The sequence below is a fragment of the Meleagris gallopavo genome, chromosome 2 (assembly GCF_905368555.1).
Source record: "Meleagris gallopavo chromosome 2, MGAL_WU_HG_1.1, whole genome shotgun sequence".
Classification (NCBI taxonomy): domain Eukaryota; kingdom Metazoa; phylum Chordata; class Aves; order Galliformes; family Phasianidae; genus Meleagris; species Meleagris gallopavo.
This window is the reverse complement of record NC_139405.1, coordinates 40,493,908-40,508,941: the sequence shown is the minus strand read 5'-3', so window position 1 is coordinate 40,508,941 and position 15,034 is coordinate 40,493,908. Positions and strand designations below refer to the sequence as shown.

Here is a 15,034-nt window from a genome sequence, read left to right as displayed (position 1 = left end):
TCTATCTCTTAATAAACACCAGGGAAAACACTGTGCCAACAACACAGGACACTAAGTTAAAATTATGTGAAAACTCAAAGGTAGCAATATACTTTTACCCAAGCCTCTTTGCTAGGAGTAGCTAATTTAAATATAGTAGGCACTGAGTGAGAGAAGACCTAGTCTTCAAGGGACGCACAAAAAATTCTAAACACAGGTGAGGGTCTTCTCATTTTGTATTCAGTGTTCCTGAGAAACCAGCAACAAAAGCTTTGCCACCCAGTATTTGATTGCCTAGATAAATTTATGTGTAGTTGCTACACAGTTCCAATGGTCAAATACACAAACACTATGCACACTGCATAAAGCTGTGTTACAGAGGATAACATTCTCTTCAACTTTGATGGCATATGACAAACTGACAGTCCAGTACTGTGAAAACTTCGAGAGATTAGCTCTTAACAATCACTACGAGTGACAAAATTAGTTCATTTCCCACACAAAGTAAAGAAAATAAACATCGGGAATCAAATGCTAGTGCTACATCGCAATTAAGCATATAAAAGTGCAATTGACCTCAGTTTTGCATGTTAAGCTGAATCTTAGAAACACGCATGAAGGAACTACATTGCATACAAGTACCTCCTGTAGTTTCAGAGGAAAATAAACAAAACCATTACTTACACACTTGTCATCTGAACCACCGGCTATGAACTTCCCACAAGGAGATACTGCAATTCCACAGGGGTAGGAGCGGCAACCACGTCCTTCAAATCGACGTTCACACCTTCAGAGAAGTTTCAGAAAGTCTCATTAATAAAAAATAAAGACCGGCTCTTTTACTGCCATTTTCATGAAATTCGACTTATGTTTCATCATTTTTCTTAGTGTACAAATTTAGCTATGGCAAATACACTGAGTTATAAATATCTGTCATAGGGTTTGTGAAATCTGAAAGGCTTTAAAGAGTATCACTGAATAAAAATCAAATGAGCGCACAATACTACAGGACAATGCCCAAGCTTTAGCCTTGTTTAGTTTACAAAGGTAGAAACATCATTAGCATTTAGAAATCATGCCTGCAATTAAACTACCATAGTTAGCTACCATAGAACCATACGATAAAATAGCTTAGGTTGGAATCAACATTAGACATCATGCAGTTCCAACCTCCCTGCTGTGGGAAGGGCTGCCACCCAACAGACCAGGCCCATGGCCCCATCCAAGCTGGCCATAAATGCCTTCAGAGATGAGGCATCCACAGCTTCTCTGGGTAACCTATTCTGTGCCTCACCACCATATCTCCTGGAAGAAAGCCAAACTAACACTGCTGGAAGCATAGAGTGTTTATGTAAAAGCCAGTCTACACTCTGAAGTTCCAGAAATTACCCTCTAGCAACTTCCATTGAATCAAGATGCAGAACATTGAATCGTAATGTAAATAATTACTGCTTGCTTTTTTTTTATACTCAAATCTGGATATTTAATTTAATTTGTGTTACTGTATTTACATTCTTACTCTATGCATTAGTTTATTGCATCTTGTAAAATCAATACACAAATGACATTCCAAAATTTGAATATAAATATATCTAAGTACAACTGTAATTAATCTCTTACCTATATTAGTACAGTGTAAAGGAAGGATTGCATTTAAATTTAACAGAAGGAATTAATTCCCTATTTTAAATGTTAACATTGCAAGATAGCATTACTAGCATTGTGGAGTAAGTTTTTGATGGCTGGGCACACCAGGGCAATTTAAGAAAAAATTTAAGTGAGATGAAGATCACTATCCATCTTAGAAAATCCACTGTAAAGAACTGTGATAGTTTAGTATTCACAGCAAAACTAAGGCAAAAAAAAAGTACAATTTATAGTTGTTTCAATGTTAAAAGCCATTTTAACACACATAAAAATTAGAGCTTCAATCACATGCAGAATGATTATTTACAAATGCGTACCTCATTTAAAAGTTTAATTAAATAAATGACTTTTCACACAGTTTGACAGCGATAGGATAAGGGGGAATGATTTTAAACTAGAAGAGGAGAGATTTAGAATTGATATTAAGACATTTTTTACTCAGAGGGTGGTGAGGCACAGGCTGCCCAGAGAAGCTATGAATGCCCCATCTCTCTAGGGATGGAGCCCTGAGCAGCCTGATCTGGTGGGTGGCAGCCCGGTCTGTGACAGGGTTGGGATGGGGGGGTTGGAACAGACCTTAAAGCCCAAGTCATTCTATAATTCTATACCCACAAGAAGTTACAATTTCAAAACTGACATAATAATTTGCATTCCTCTTCTGCCTTCATTGTGAGTGCTACCACACTATCTTTTGCCTTACAAAACAAATGTTTTGCCATCACTCAGTTGTCACACGCTCCTCATGTATGCTAAGTCAAGGAATAAAAACTGAAAGAGTAAAAATCTGCCAACACCTGTGATACACAATTTTCCCTGGCCAGTAACATCATTAACATTGTGTTAATTCAATCAACTGAACTTGCTTGCAGAAACATTTATGTTTTTAAACCATTTTGTTCTTTTTCAGATGTATACATGTCTGAATGCCAAGTTTATCTTGTTTACCCATGTGAAACAGGCAAACAAAAACATTACTGTGTAACTGATTCAACGTATACTGAACAGCACAAAAGGACACTTTTGAGTGCATGAAAATGCATCATTTTACAGAGCTTAACTCTCAAAGATTATACTAAGAGTCAAACAAATATATTAAAAAAGCTACTAACTTCAGTGCACTTTTTTTAGTATAGAGTAACCAGATCTTTCACCTCAGGCTAGTTCTAATATAATACTACTGTAAATAGCACAATTTAAAAAAAAATTATGCTGTTCAAGAAGAAGTAAATCATAAAGACATTCAATTTCTGTGAGTACTACATAAAAACATTCTTTCACTTCAGTTTCCATATAACTCTTGAGTTCATGTTCAGAGACTTTCAAAAACAAATGGATGCCATTGTATAACTTGCCTCTATCAAGCTTTCCATTGTCAGAAAAAAAAAAAAAAAAAAAACACATCAGCTACCTCAGACTTCTCTCCAAAGCAGCATTCTATCACATAAGACTCCAAAGATTAGGTAATGTAGAACAAGTAGCAGAGTACATATTTAAATTACATTTTCAGAGAGAAAAATGAACAATATTCATAATTTCTCTGTCACACATGAACATGCCTCCAGGATCACCTTACTTCTTTAGGTAGAAAACTAGCCATAAGGATTAAACGGAGTATAAGTCCTCATTCCATAAATGCTAATTTCCGTGATGAACTGTTTCTTCTTCATAGAAACATCTACAAATAAATCACTGATGACTTTGCAAAAGAATTTGACTCTGCAGCTACACCCAATAACTCAGTTCTCTACCTATGAATGGATTCATAAGAAATAACACAATTCCAAGGCTTCCACTGATCTTTTTTTCTGCTACACTACAGCAGTGTAAAACAAAGGCTGAGTCATAGGACAGTACAACTTTTCCCCTTGCTTGTACAGCCACAGTAATAACTAACAACCTGGATTCCATTTTCTTAGTTGTTCCCCATGATAGACACGTTGTATTTTCCATTACAAGTATAGTTACTTTCCCAATCCCTCAAAATTATGCTCTCAGATGACATTTCTCTCAGATGACATTTCAAGAAAAGTGACTCCAGTTAAACTTTCCACACAATTTGGCAGAAATTTTGCTACGCTATCTATTATCTCCAGATATCTCCAGGTACTACAGTGATGAAAAGAAGTGAAAAAAGAAGCTTTTAAAAAAATATCTGCTATTACACACACAATTTTAGCTTATTCTAGGAGTTCACTTATTTCAGCCATTATTTTTCTCCTGTTGCATTAAGTAGCAGCAGCTGGTGATCAAACTTATTTTGGACACTGCAAGCCTTCCTCAGCCAACTGGCATGCCGTCCCAGCCTCCTGAGAATAAATCTCTAGTCAGAACTTTTCAGGGGTTACCATGGCAAACATCTGGTAATTGCATGGGACAGCAAATAGCCAAATTTTCCCTATGTTTTCCAATGTACAGCTTTTAGATCACTTTCCAAAAAAAAAAAAAGTATCTTATGTCACAAACAACTAGTAGAATACTTGGGAAAAAAAATATGTAACTTTTTTCCTGTCTTTGAAAGAGAAAGATACCAAAATAGCACATCTTGATATATCAGGGAACATGTAAACGAGTCTAATTCATTCTTCTTGCTACATTCAGAATAAACTTGTTAGCAGTCCCAAGCTTTACTTTTTAAACTACCTCATTTTTTACTCTGTTACTTTGTCCCTGTGCTCCACTATTTGCTCAGAGAACCTACAATACCAGCAGCTCCATTGAGATGCTATGAATATCCAAGTATAACCTGACAGGAGTAGTAGCTAACTCAGATGTACTGTACACATGGGTTTCATTTAAAACACATGCTGAACTCTTCATATAGGAGCTCAGCATGCTTTCAGCAACAGTGTGAAGCTGAGACCACACATTTCCCATCCTGTATGCCTTGATGCAACCCCAATCCCAAACTTGGAGGAACTCCAGCCATTGCTTATCCCGTTCTACTTTGTTATCCTCAGATAACACTTAAATCTTTAGAGGGAATTTAAAAAGAAAAAAAAGAAGAGAGAGAGAGAGGAATCATGGGATTCTCATGTTCAGAAGAGACCAAGAAGAAAAAGTAGTAATTTGTTTCTTATTATGTGTTTTTGTGTATTTTGCTCAGGATATCATGCAGCTAGTGGAGACAGAAACTGAAGATTTTCTGAAAATTGAAAGTAATTCATTTAAATTGCATATCTGATCCTAATGCTCTCAAAGTGTAATTGTTAGAAAATGTATGAGATGAGTTCCATGTGCCTGCAAGAATTCTACTGAAGCACGCTGCCAAGGGAGCTTATGAGCTAGTTGCACAAGATCATAATACAAGTTGGAGATATTACTTTCATGTCAAAAACTGTCTTGTGTAAAGACCTGGCAAATCTTTTCAGAGGCTGAAAGAGGGTGAAACTAATTTTCTCTCAGGTCTTCCACCAAAGTATTGTCATAACCACGAGTAATATGCAGGAGTGTGTTCAAATAAACTAATATTCTTCAAAAATCTTCACTGTGGTCCCACAAGTGCACACTGCCTTCTTCCAGGAGATAAGGAACAACTGCTCCAGCAGTAAGCAGTTGGAGCTGCTGAACTTCTATTCCTTAACACTTCAGAGTCAGTCAGAGGAAGACTGCTGCTGCCACAAAAGCATTAATAGTGATGGTACCTGGAGACTCCTCACAACATGTTACTTCTGACAGTTTCAGTGGTGACAAGAGCAATCTAGTAGCTGTCACATCTACTTTCCCAAACACAGCATAGTAGCAGCCCAGTCCTCTAAACAGGGCAATAGCTTTTCTGTTCTCTTCCCACTTCTGTGTAGAAAATTAGCATATCTGATAGAACAGCACTACTGTCTCAATCTCTGGATTATTTCCCAATTTCATCTGTCCTTTTCCATCCTGCTTTCCAATTACACATCACAGCAGTTGTCCCAGCAAGTTCTCTATACTATATATCTCTGTGGCAAGTAGAGAAGAGAAAGTGCTGGTTTCATAGAATTATAGAATGGCTGAGATTAGAACCTCAAGAAGTCATCTGATCCAACTTGACTGCTTAAGTAGGGGCATGGGACCATGTCCAGGAGGCTTAAGTATCTCCAAGGGAGACCCCACAGATTATCAAGGCAATCTGCCACAGTGCGTCACCCCCACAGTAAGAATTTTTAGAAGGAACACCCTGTGCCCATTACGTCTTGTCCTATCATGAGACACCACTGACAAGAGCCCAGATCCCCCTTCCTTAAATCCTCCCTTCAAATACTTATGCACATTGATGATATCACGCTCAATTCTTGCCTCCTCCAGGTTGAATAGTCCCAACTCCCTCAGTCTTTCTGCATAGGAGAAAGACTCCAGTCCCTTTAACACTTTTCTAGCACTACACTGGATTCTCCCTAATAGCTGCATAGCTCTCTTGTAATAGAGAGACCAGACTGGACATGGTTCTCCAAGTGCAGACTCATCGAAGCTGAGAAGAGGTAAAAGATCACCTCCTTTGACCTGCTGGCAATACTCCTGTTGATGCAGCTCACAACAACATTAGTCTTTTTTTGCTCCAAGATCACACTGCTGGCTTACATTCACCTTGGGGTCTTCCAGCATCCTCAGGTCCTTTTCTGCCAAACTACTTTCCAGCTGCACGGTTGTTCCCTACCACATACAGGACTCTGCACTCTCCACTCTTAAACTTAATGATCTTACTAGCCCACTTCTCCAGCCTGTCAGGACCTGTCTGGATGGCTGCACAACCCTCATTCAGTTCTCCCAGTTTTGTGGCATCTTCTGCTCATCTCTTGATGAGGACATGCTCAATTCCACCATCCAGATTACTAACACAGATATTGAACAGGAATGGTCTCAGGACTGATCCTCAGAGTATTCCACTAGTTACTGGTCTCCAGGCTAGACTTTGTGCTACCTATCACCATCCTCTGGGCCTAGCTGTTCAGGCAATTTTCAATCCCCTTGTTGTGTGCTCCTCCAGACCATGCTCATCAGCTTCTCTATGAGGATCTTATAGGAAACAGTGGCAAAAGCCTTCAAATGAAGTCCGGACTATATGCATCACTTTCCTCTTGTCTACCAGGCCAGCCATTCCAATACAGAGGATCACATTGGTGAAGCACCACTTCCCTCCCCCTACCCTTCCCTCCCCCACAAATCCATGGTGACTACTCCTGATAACTCAGGATCTTTGCAGTCCATAAAATAGTTTTCAGAATTAGTTGTTCCACCACCTTCCCAAGAACTGAAGTGAGGCTAACTAGCTTTTAGTTCTCTGGACCATGCACCTTCCAAAGGGCCTACTCCTTGAAAAATCAATAAAAACTGATTATATATAGAAATTATAGAAACAATGCCTGTGACCAGATAGATGTAAGAACAACTTCTGAATAGATACTTAAGGCTACACCTCAAAAGCAGCCAATTTGCCTCCACAAACAGGATCTTTGTCCTGATAAACTCATATTCTTCCAAATACTAAGTGTCTTGAATTAAGACATCTGCTCTGTTGTTGCAGGTGTTCTTCCTTCAAAGGGAAGAAAGGGAAGGAAATAACTGATGAGGACAGAGAATGTTTATTCATGTCTTAGATCATGAAAAGACTCTTTGCTGTTTATATAATACTTTACAGATTTCTGCATATACTACCAATGTTACTATTAAAAAACTGAATAAATAACATTCTCTTGGAATGTTAACCAGTCTGATTTCCAAACTGCATAGGACACAGCCTTCATACTTAGTTTTAATTATCAGTATATTTTCTGGAGTAGAAACTTTAAAAAAAAAAAAAAGGTATTCCTTAGCATGCATTTCCAGACCTAAGCTCATTAAGTGAAAAATAAAATGGCGAATACTCTTGTAAGAATGCAGAAAGAGTATGGCTGACACAAATGGGAAATTTGCCAAGAAGTCAAGGGCAAATAAGGCATGGACCTATAAGATAGTTCTGGCTAAGACTGGATGCCCAGGACTAAGCTTAAAAGGAGAGTCAGAAGCAAAGGACAGAGTGTGTCAGTAATAAGTCAAGGCTGGTCTGAGCATTTAAGGCCCACTGAGGCTCTCAGGGCTCTCACAGAACAGTCTGTAGCTTGAGTTAAGCTACATCTGCAAAACCAAGATAATTCTAGGTCATGCAATTAGTGTTATAAAGAAGGGTGAATCTACATGCCAATATGACTTCAGCCACATTTTACTGATGAGCAAGAAAGCAGAAGAGTTGAAATCCACCTGGAAGAAAGGCTTTCACCACTTCACATTCTGTGACTCCTCTTACGCCTGTGACTGCTTGAAATGAAACATGCAAGAAAAACTGCAAATTACTGCAGAAATCTGGACAGCTGATTCCCACCCCCATTCCCCCTCCCCTCCCTTCCCCCTCCCCCCCCCGAAGTATCAGCCACTCATGAAGAGTACTCATGAAATTTTGCTGGTGAACGTGAGCTTATGTTACAAGATCATTGTCAATAAATCAGACATTTACAAAAGTGCAGAGGGCAACACTTTGAATAGGTGACTTCCACCTAATATCATGAATGGAAGAAGCTTTCTTTATTGTGGATATTATATCACACAATTATCTAATCTGTAAGTGGGAAGAAAAAAAAATGAAGGGTAAGAGAAGTAAGAACTGTCACATGAAGTTTGAATGTGAAACATAAGGAATCAGCTGGCATTTAGTTTAGTCTACCATTTGTGGTTGTTATGGCTTTATTGTATACAGGAATGGGATTTTCCTTAGTTTTTAAGTTACTATGTTCTAAATGTCAATTTTACAGCAGTGAGATGCAGAAATCTGTCTCTCACCACTCGCTGTTTTAATGAAACACAGTAGTCACTAAAAACACATAGGGCTCATGGATAAGAAGGTTTGATCTATATTTGGCCCTGCCAAGTGCTGTCATTCCAATACAGACTTAAAGATGACTATTAAAGAGTAAAGGCAACAGGTACAGATGTCAGTGCTAGACTCTAGATTCTACAGTGAATCAGTGCTAGACTGCTGACTTCAAGAGAAGTTGTAATGCTTCTGAAATACATTCAACAGAAGGAGATAAATGGGTAAAGATGACAAAACGGTAAAGCTTTTGTGTTTCATGGGCAATTAAGAGTCTACAACATTTCATCACAAAGACGACTTAAACTCTTTTAAAGAAATTAAGCATGCAAACTCCTGGTCATCAAACATTTGTCTGACTCTTGGCAATCCTTTAGCTTATAACTATAAAATTCTTCTCAAACTGAGACATAATAGGAATCTAATTTCTGTGTTCACTGTATCTAACTTAGACTATATATAAGTAATTTCACTTTTTCCTCTATCCAGCCATTGTTTGGACAAAAGACAGGCTTAATATGCTTTCCACAGCTGATCAAAAGTCATTATCTTACCCCATCACATGCATTTATAATGCCTGATACCTCATTATAGTAACCTGAAAGAACAGCAGCCAAAGTTGGCAGTTCTTCCAAGAAGACCTAACCTCACCTTCTTAGTGCTTTATGTTGCTTTCTAGATTGTCTGGAGCTTTTCTTAGCTATGGTTCTAAATAAGGAGCAGAATGCAGGAGAAATATAAAAATGGTGACTATCTTCAGATGTAACTTTAAAAATCCACGCATTTAAAAGCAAATGAAGCAGGAGTCTGAGCAAGTCCAAACATCACTAGTAGTGTCCAAGATTCTCTCATTTATTGGCAAGATGACCTGGCTGTGTGAGGTTGGCTGGCAACATCAGAAAGTTAAAATGCCTTTTCTTGTACCACCTTCAGAGGAACTCATAAGACTTTCTGGCACTCTCTGAAGCAGTGCTGGAATGCTTCCAAACCACCAGTACTGAAAGAGACAGATGGATTCACAGCTTTATCCAGTAAGGATGATGAAGTTGAAAGTGCAAAAACACTCTCACCAACTTCAAGACCAGAGAAAAGATGAAATAAATTAATTTCCACAGTGACAAAAAAGAAGTTTGATGATATAGACTGAGGAAGAAAAAAAATCTTGTGAAATTCAGAAAAAAATAGAAAAGAAAAAGCTTAATATGTTCAAAGTCTATAAAGCTGTAAGTCAAGATCAAATGTCTGAAAATATACTCTATGCAAGGGTTTTAAAAAAAGAAACAAAAAACCTGAGCATTCTATAATTCTTCAGTCAATAATGATTAAAGCAATGCATACCAGCAAACCATGTCAGAAGAATGAGAAATGGAGAACAAGAAAAAGGATCCAAAGAAAAAGGCAATAAGATAAAACAAAATAAAACAGTTTTCACCGTGGTTGCCTGAACATTTAGAACAAAAAAGAAAAAAAAAAAATCAACAAAAAGTTGAGATCTTGAAGTTAGTGTTACTACTCACAGTGCTGCAAACACTACAAATACAGAAAAGGTAATTCCACCTTCTCATATCAGAAACACTGGAAAAAGATTTCAATGAACAAACCTTACTCTGGCAAACCCAAAGCAGAAAAAAAAAAAAAGAGGTCATTCCAAAGGGACCTTTCAAAACACAATAATGGCAGATGCAATAACTTCACAAATCAACAAGTGTAAGAGATAAAAGGAATTGGCCCAATTAATCTCTTCTGTGTAAGGGATGGACTGGATTTGATTGGACAAGACATATAAACAGAAAAGCAAGAAGTTTTCAGTACATGTAACTGTATAGTAGACCTAACACTTTAGTGGAGACCTTTTCCAAGTTCAGATAGAGCTTTCCAAACTCAGCCATTTCAAAATTATTTATGTGTAAAACACCTGGTGAACACATTAGGAAAAAGTGAACAGCTTTCTTCCTTATGAGAACTCAAGAATAGATTTTAAAATACAGAAGATTTAACCTGTAGCCAGAGGAATGAGAGAATTTCATGTTTAAAAATTGAGTTACTTTTCCCCAAAAAAGCTATAAGCAAAAGAAGTGATTTATTTTTTCTCTACAGTGGTTACCATCACTAAACACTGTATAACATGAAACAAACACACATATGCACACAATACTCATTGCATACCCCAAAAATATGGGTCATTAAGAACTTGAATAATCTTTCTTTTTTAAAGTTTGACTAACAGAACTCAGCAGACACTAGAATATACTCACTTTGCCAAATTAAATACGAAGTAAGAACATAAATTATTCCTTTCTTCCCAGGACCTATTTATTTAATTGATTGCCCAGATTTTACACTTTAACTATTTTACCATTCATCTGCTCTACACAGTATTTTGAAATGAAGAGACAGATAAGTGACCTGTGAAAAGCTATTTACTTTTTCATTACTCTTCTAGCAACAGAGTTAAGGCAGCTTATTAGAAAAACATAAGAAGGTAGCAGACTCCAACCTCTGCATTCTCTAGTTTCATTATTTTCTGACATTCAGTACAGGTAATACAGTAATACTTTTGGCAAGAACACACATGCCCCCTATAGGTTTAATTCATTCTTACCACAGAAACATGAAAATAATTGAAACAATCAGTAAACATTTCCTAGCAGAAAAGAATATTTTACCTCCTTTGATGTTTACATACTCAGAATGAATATGAATTATTCTTACATATTTGAACATCTTCCCCATCCAAATCATTTTCCTTTTGAATACTGTTCTTTTAACCAACATAAAGAGTTTGTCTTAAGTATTTCCTTTACTGTGTAACGCTCTTATCTACCACTCTTCCTCTATTTCCCAAGTACATTATAAAGCTTTTTTTGAAGAAGTGCAGCATCTTATTCTGAATTTATCATAATGTAGTATGCATATTTACACAACTATGTAGACGATTTATTATAACGTTGTTACAATTATATTTGTATTTTAAAAGCTGAATTATAAATGTTACCTTTCTTAGCAGTAATGATATGCTGTTTTGGAAATAACATTAGCATCCAGTTCAATATACTATTTTACAAATACAATTAGATACCAAGGTGGGTAAGGTATAGGTGATAAATTTTGATTGCTTAATGATTTACACATAAGTAACTACAACTGAGGAACCAAGGAGTAAAAACCTACAGATCCAATTCCAAAGCAAGCATGACAATAAAAGAATGCCCTTTTATTCCAAGATATCTAATTCAGCCTTACTTGAGAGTTCTTAAATCCCAGAGTTTGATTCCATCACCTACAGCTGTGGTCATGAAAAGGTTGTAAGCTTCAGGCTTCTGAGTACTGAATGCTGATCCCTGTAAATATTAAAATTAATTTCAAGTTAACAGTTCTAGTGCTAAATATTAGATCATTCAAGAATAAATCTTAAGTATTTTAATAGATTATGGGATAGAAAGCTTTTCTGCAGAAACAAAAAGGAGAACAGAGGAACACTGGCATGTGGAGAAGCCCCTACAACACCAACAGAAAAGCATAGCATTGTCTTAACTTCTTTCCAGAACAGCCATGAGCCCTTTGATCCAGGGGTGACACCTGCAAAAATGAGTCAAAGGGAATCTCTGGGTCACCACAGAGATAACTGCCATTAAGTATGGAGTTAATTATAGAAGTAGGGGAAAAACATTGTGATTGAACAAGACTTTATAGGCCTGTGTGTCCTCAAATAAGTGAGGGTCTGGGAACCAGCAACTGGAATGAGAGCACAGATCAGATGGCCTGTTGGTCTAGGTGCCAGCAACTGGAGAGATCAGCATTAGTGAAATTACATGACAGTAGCTGAAATTGGACCATGGTAATAGGGGCCAAGGGCCTGAAGTACAAGCAGCTGGGACAATTGAGGATGCATAAGCAAGCACATTATGACTTGCAAACTTCAAGCAGGACTAGCCAGCAAGCAGGTGAAGCTTGGGACCCAGATGTGTGTGCATTTCAGTGTGAAGAGCCTAGTAGAACTGACTCCCAGAAGGTTAAAACCATCTGACACAGAAATTTTCAAGATTTCCTTGTTACTGAGGGACCAAAAAAAAAAAAAAAAAAAAAGCATTCCAGGCATTAGTATTGATCAATAGCACTTCAAATAGTTTTCATGCCATCAAAAACTAAATATTCTACACCTTTTACTAGACATAGCCAAAATATTGATCAATTACCAAAATCTGAGTTGGCCCTTGGACACTCATTAGCAAGTAATAAATTTCAACAGTTCATTAGAGGACTGTAACAATCATAAAATAACTAATCAATTTTCTTTTCACAGTAAACAGATATCCAATGCAAGCAGGGATTATTTTAATAATTTCTAGTTTGAACTTTTTTCAGACTACAAATATTATTGCAGTCTAGGTGAGGAACAAGAAGAGTAAAAACAGAAAACTTCAAGAAATTAACTATGTTGACAAAGTCAAACTACACAGTACAGATAACTAGGGTAGTCAAGTGTTCTATTAACAGCCAAGTTTAGCCCTGGCATAAGTAGGCACTCTGTTTCAGTAGTAATTGTGCTCACTCATACTAGGACTGATTTGGGATTCATACCTTTAAATAATTAAATCCAGGATATCTTTAGACCTCTGGTTTTTTTGTGTTTTTTTTTTTTTTTTTTTAATCCACATTGGCAAACCTTGACTTTTTTACTGGCTAAAACCTCCTTTCTCCGGGGAACTAAATATAAACAGTTGGAACTCCTCCTTTCCTTTCCCTGCCATTCACATTCTTGATTTGGCTGAATACATCATGGAAACCTCAAGGCCATTTCCCGCAATCAGTGCTCAACTGCCAGGAATCTTCTATTTCTTACAGAAACTGGCATATGGGTGGAAAGTTCTCCAGTCAACAGAATTGGCCAAACTGCAAGACAAAGTTGGGCACTCAGACTACAGGAGCTTTCATTTCCTAAGCTAAGGGTTACTACAGCCTGCTCTAACAATTATCAGAAATGCACTTGCCACTGATTTCCCAACAAAGTTGGGGTCTACACATTTTCACATAAGTTCTATGTATCATGTATAAAAAATAAAAAAAGCTAACAGCTTGTAAAATAGAAAGACAGTATTTCTCCTAAGGATGGCATTCAATAAGTTAGAGCTTTTTTTTTTTTTTAATCTGTTTTGGAAATATACTCCTTATCTGTTTTTAGAATCAGCAGTGATCACAGAGTGTAACACAAAGACTTCTCCAGAAATGTATATATTAACCTTGCATACTACACCTTTAATTTATGAAACGTTAACAGTACAACATGGAAAGGAACAAATATTTTATGCTAATATTTTCTTACCTCTCTGAAGTTTTGACAGTAAGATACTTTCTCAATCTAAGTTATACTTCCAGATTCAAACTACAATTACTATTGAACATTGTTGTAGAAAACAACCACCACCACCAAAAAACCTAACATACATTAGTTGGAATAATAAGCAAGCTGAATGTTATTTACCCCTTTGTGGTTTTACAGTTCATTAATTTGAGTTACTCTAAAATGCAAATTAGTAGCATATTCTGCAAACTATATTAACTTCTTTTGACAGATAAATCACTTATGTCTCATCATCTTTCTCATCCCCCACTGCAGTCTTTTCTCAGCTTCTCTGTAGTGTAATTACATTACAGCTTCCAAATAAAATTTGTCCCCAGATTGAACAAAGTTCAATAGGATCTTTATCTCATTCAATGACTACATATCACCATCAGAATAATCCAATCTTGCTGGCTTATGCTAAAGACACCAAGGCAGTCATCTCAGAAAGAACTCCGTATCCTTCAGGCAAATACGAAACATCAAATATGCTTATCAGAGAAAAAAAATTACCTCACTGTTCAAATACTATATAACTTCTGGTTTATCTATTACATTTTCCAACTTCTACATCATATACATATCCTTGTGAGTGGATGGATGAAGTTTGAAACACAAAGATTCTAGGCAGAAGACAAACTTTTCTGTGTGAAAAATATAATTTATGATTGTGCTTGCTATTAGAACATAATACCCTCAAAATACTTGAGGTTGATGATGCTGGCCTCCTATTCAGAGTGTTCTGCAGGAATACAAATGTGTCATTAACACTAAAACTTAAATCTCTGCAGTCTGATGACAAATTGCCATCTATTTCTGTATCTCAGAAGTTTGTAAACTCAAAAACAGGAACAACATGTTATATTTCAATTTTACTACAATACTTACAAGTTACTATGAAAGTAACTAAAAATATATAAAAAACACCAGCTAATAATTACACTACATAGAATAATTTGCCATGTGAATTCTTATCTGTTACGATTTTGCCCAGCTTCCTCTTCTCCTGTTTTTCTTCAAACAATACTTGAAACGTGGCACTATACTTGAAACATGGATCTATAAGTATAGCACTACAATGACCTCTTCATAAGTTACAGAAAAACCTATGTTCCATCCAAGAGATGTTTGATATATACTTGTCCTGATTTCCCTTCCCCAAAGTTGACAAAGTAACAAAAATTCACAAGAAAAGCGTTCTCTAGGATATGAATATTTAATGAAAAAGCATCTAGACCATGAAGTATTAC

The 15,034-nt window shown here is 36.7% G+C and overlaps 1 protein-coding gene across 5 annotated transcripts in view; it reads right to left on the bottom strand.

Annotated features, from left to right (window-relative positions):
• WDR27 (WD repeat domain 27) overlaps positions 1 to 15,034 on the bottom strand; it is a 97,077-nt gene that overhangs the window by 51,233 nt on the left and 30,810 nt on the right. For all 5 annotated transcript variants that reach the window (XM_085219799.1, XM_085219800.1, XM_085219797.1 and 2 more), the window contains 2 exons: positions 11,687 to 11,784; positions 664 to 766 (listed from right to left, as the gene is read on the bottom strand). In XM_085219799.1, the coding sequence (XP_085075925.1) occupies positions 664 to 766; positions 11,687 to 11,784 (201 nt within the window). The remainder of the gene's footprint in view (positions 1 to 663; positions 767 to 11,686; positions 11,785 to 15,034) is intronic.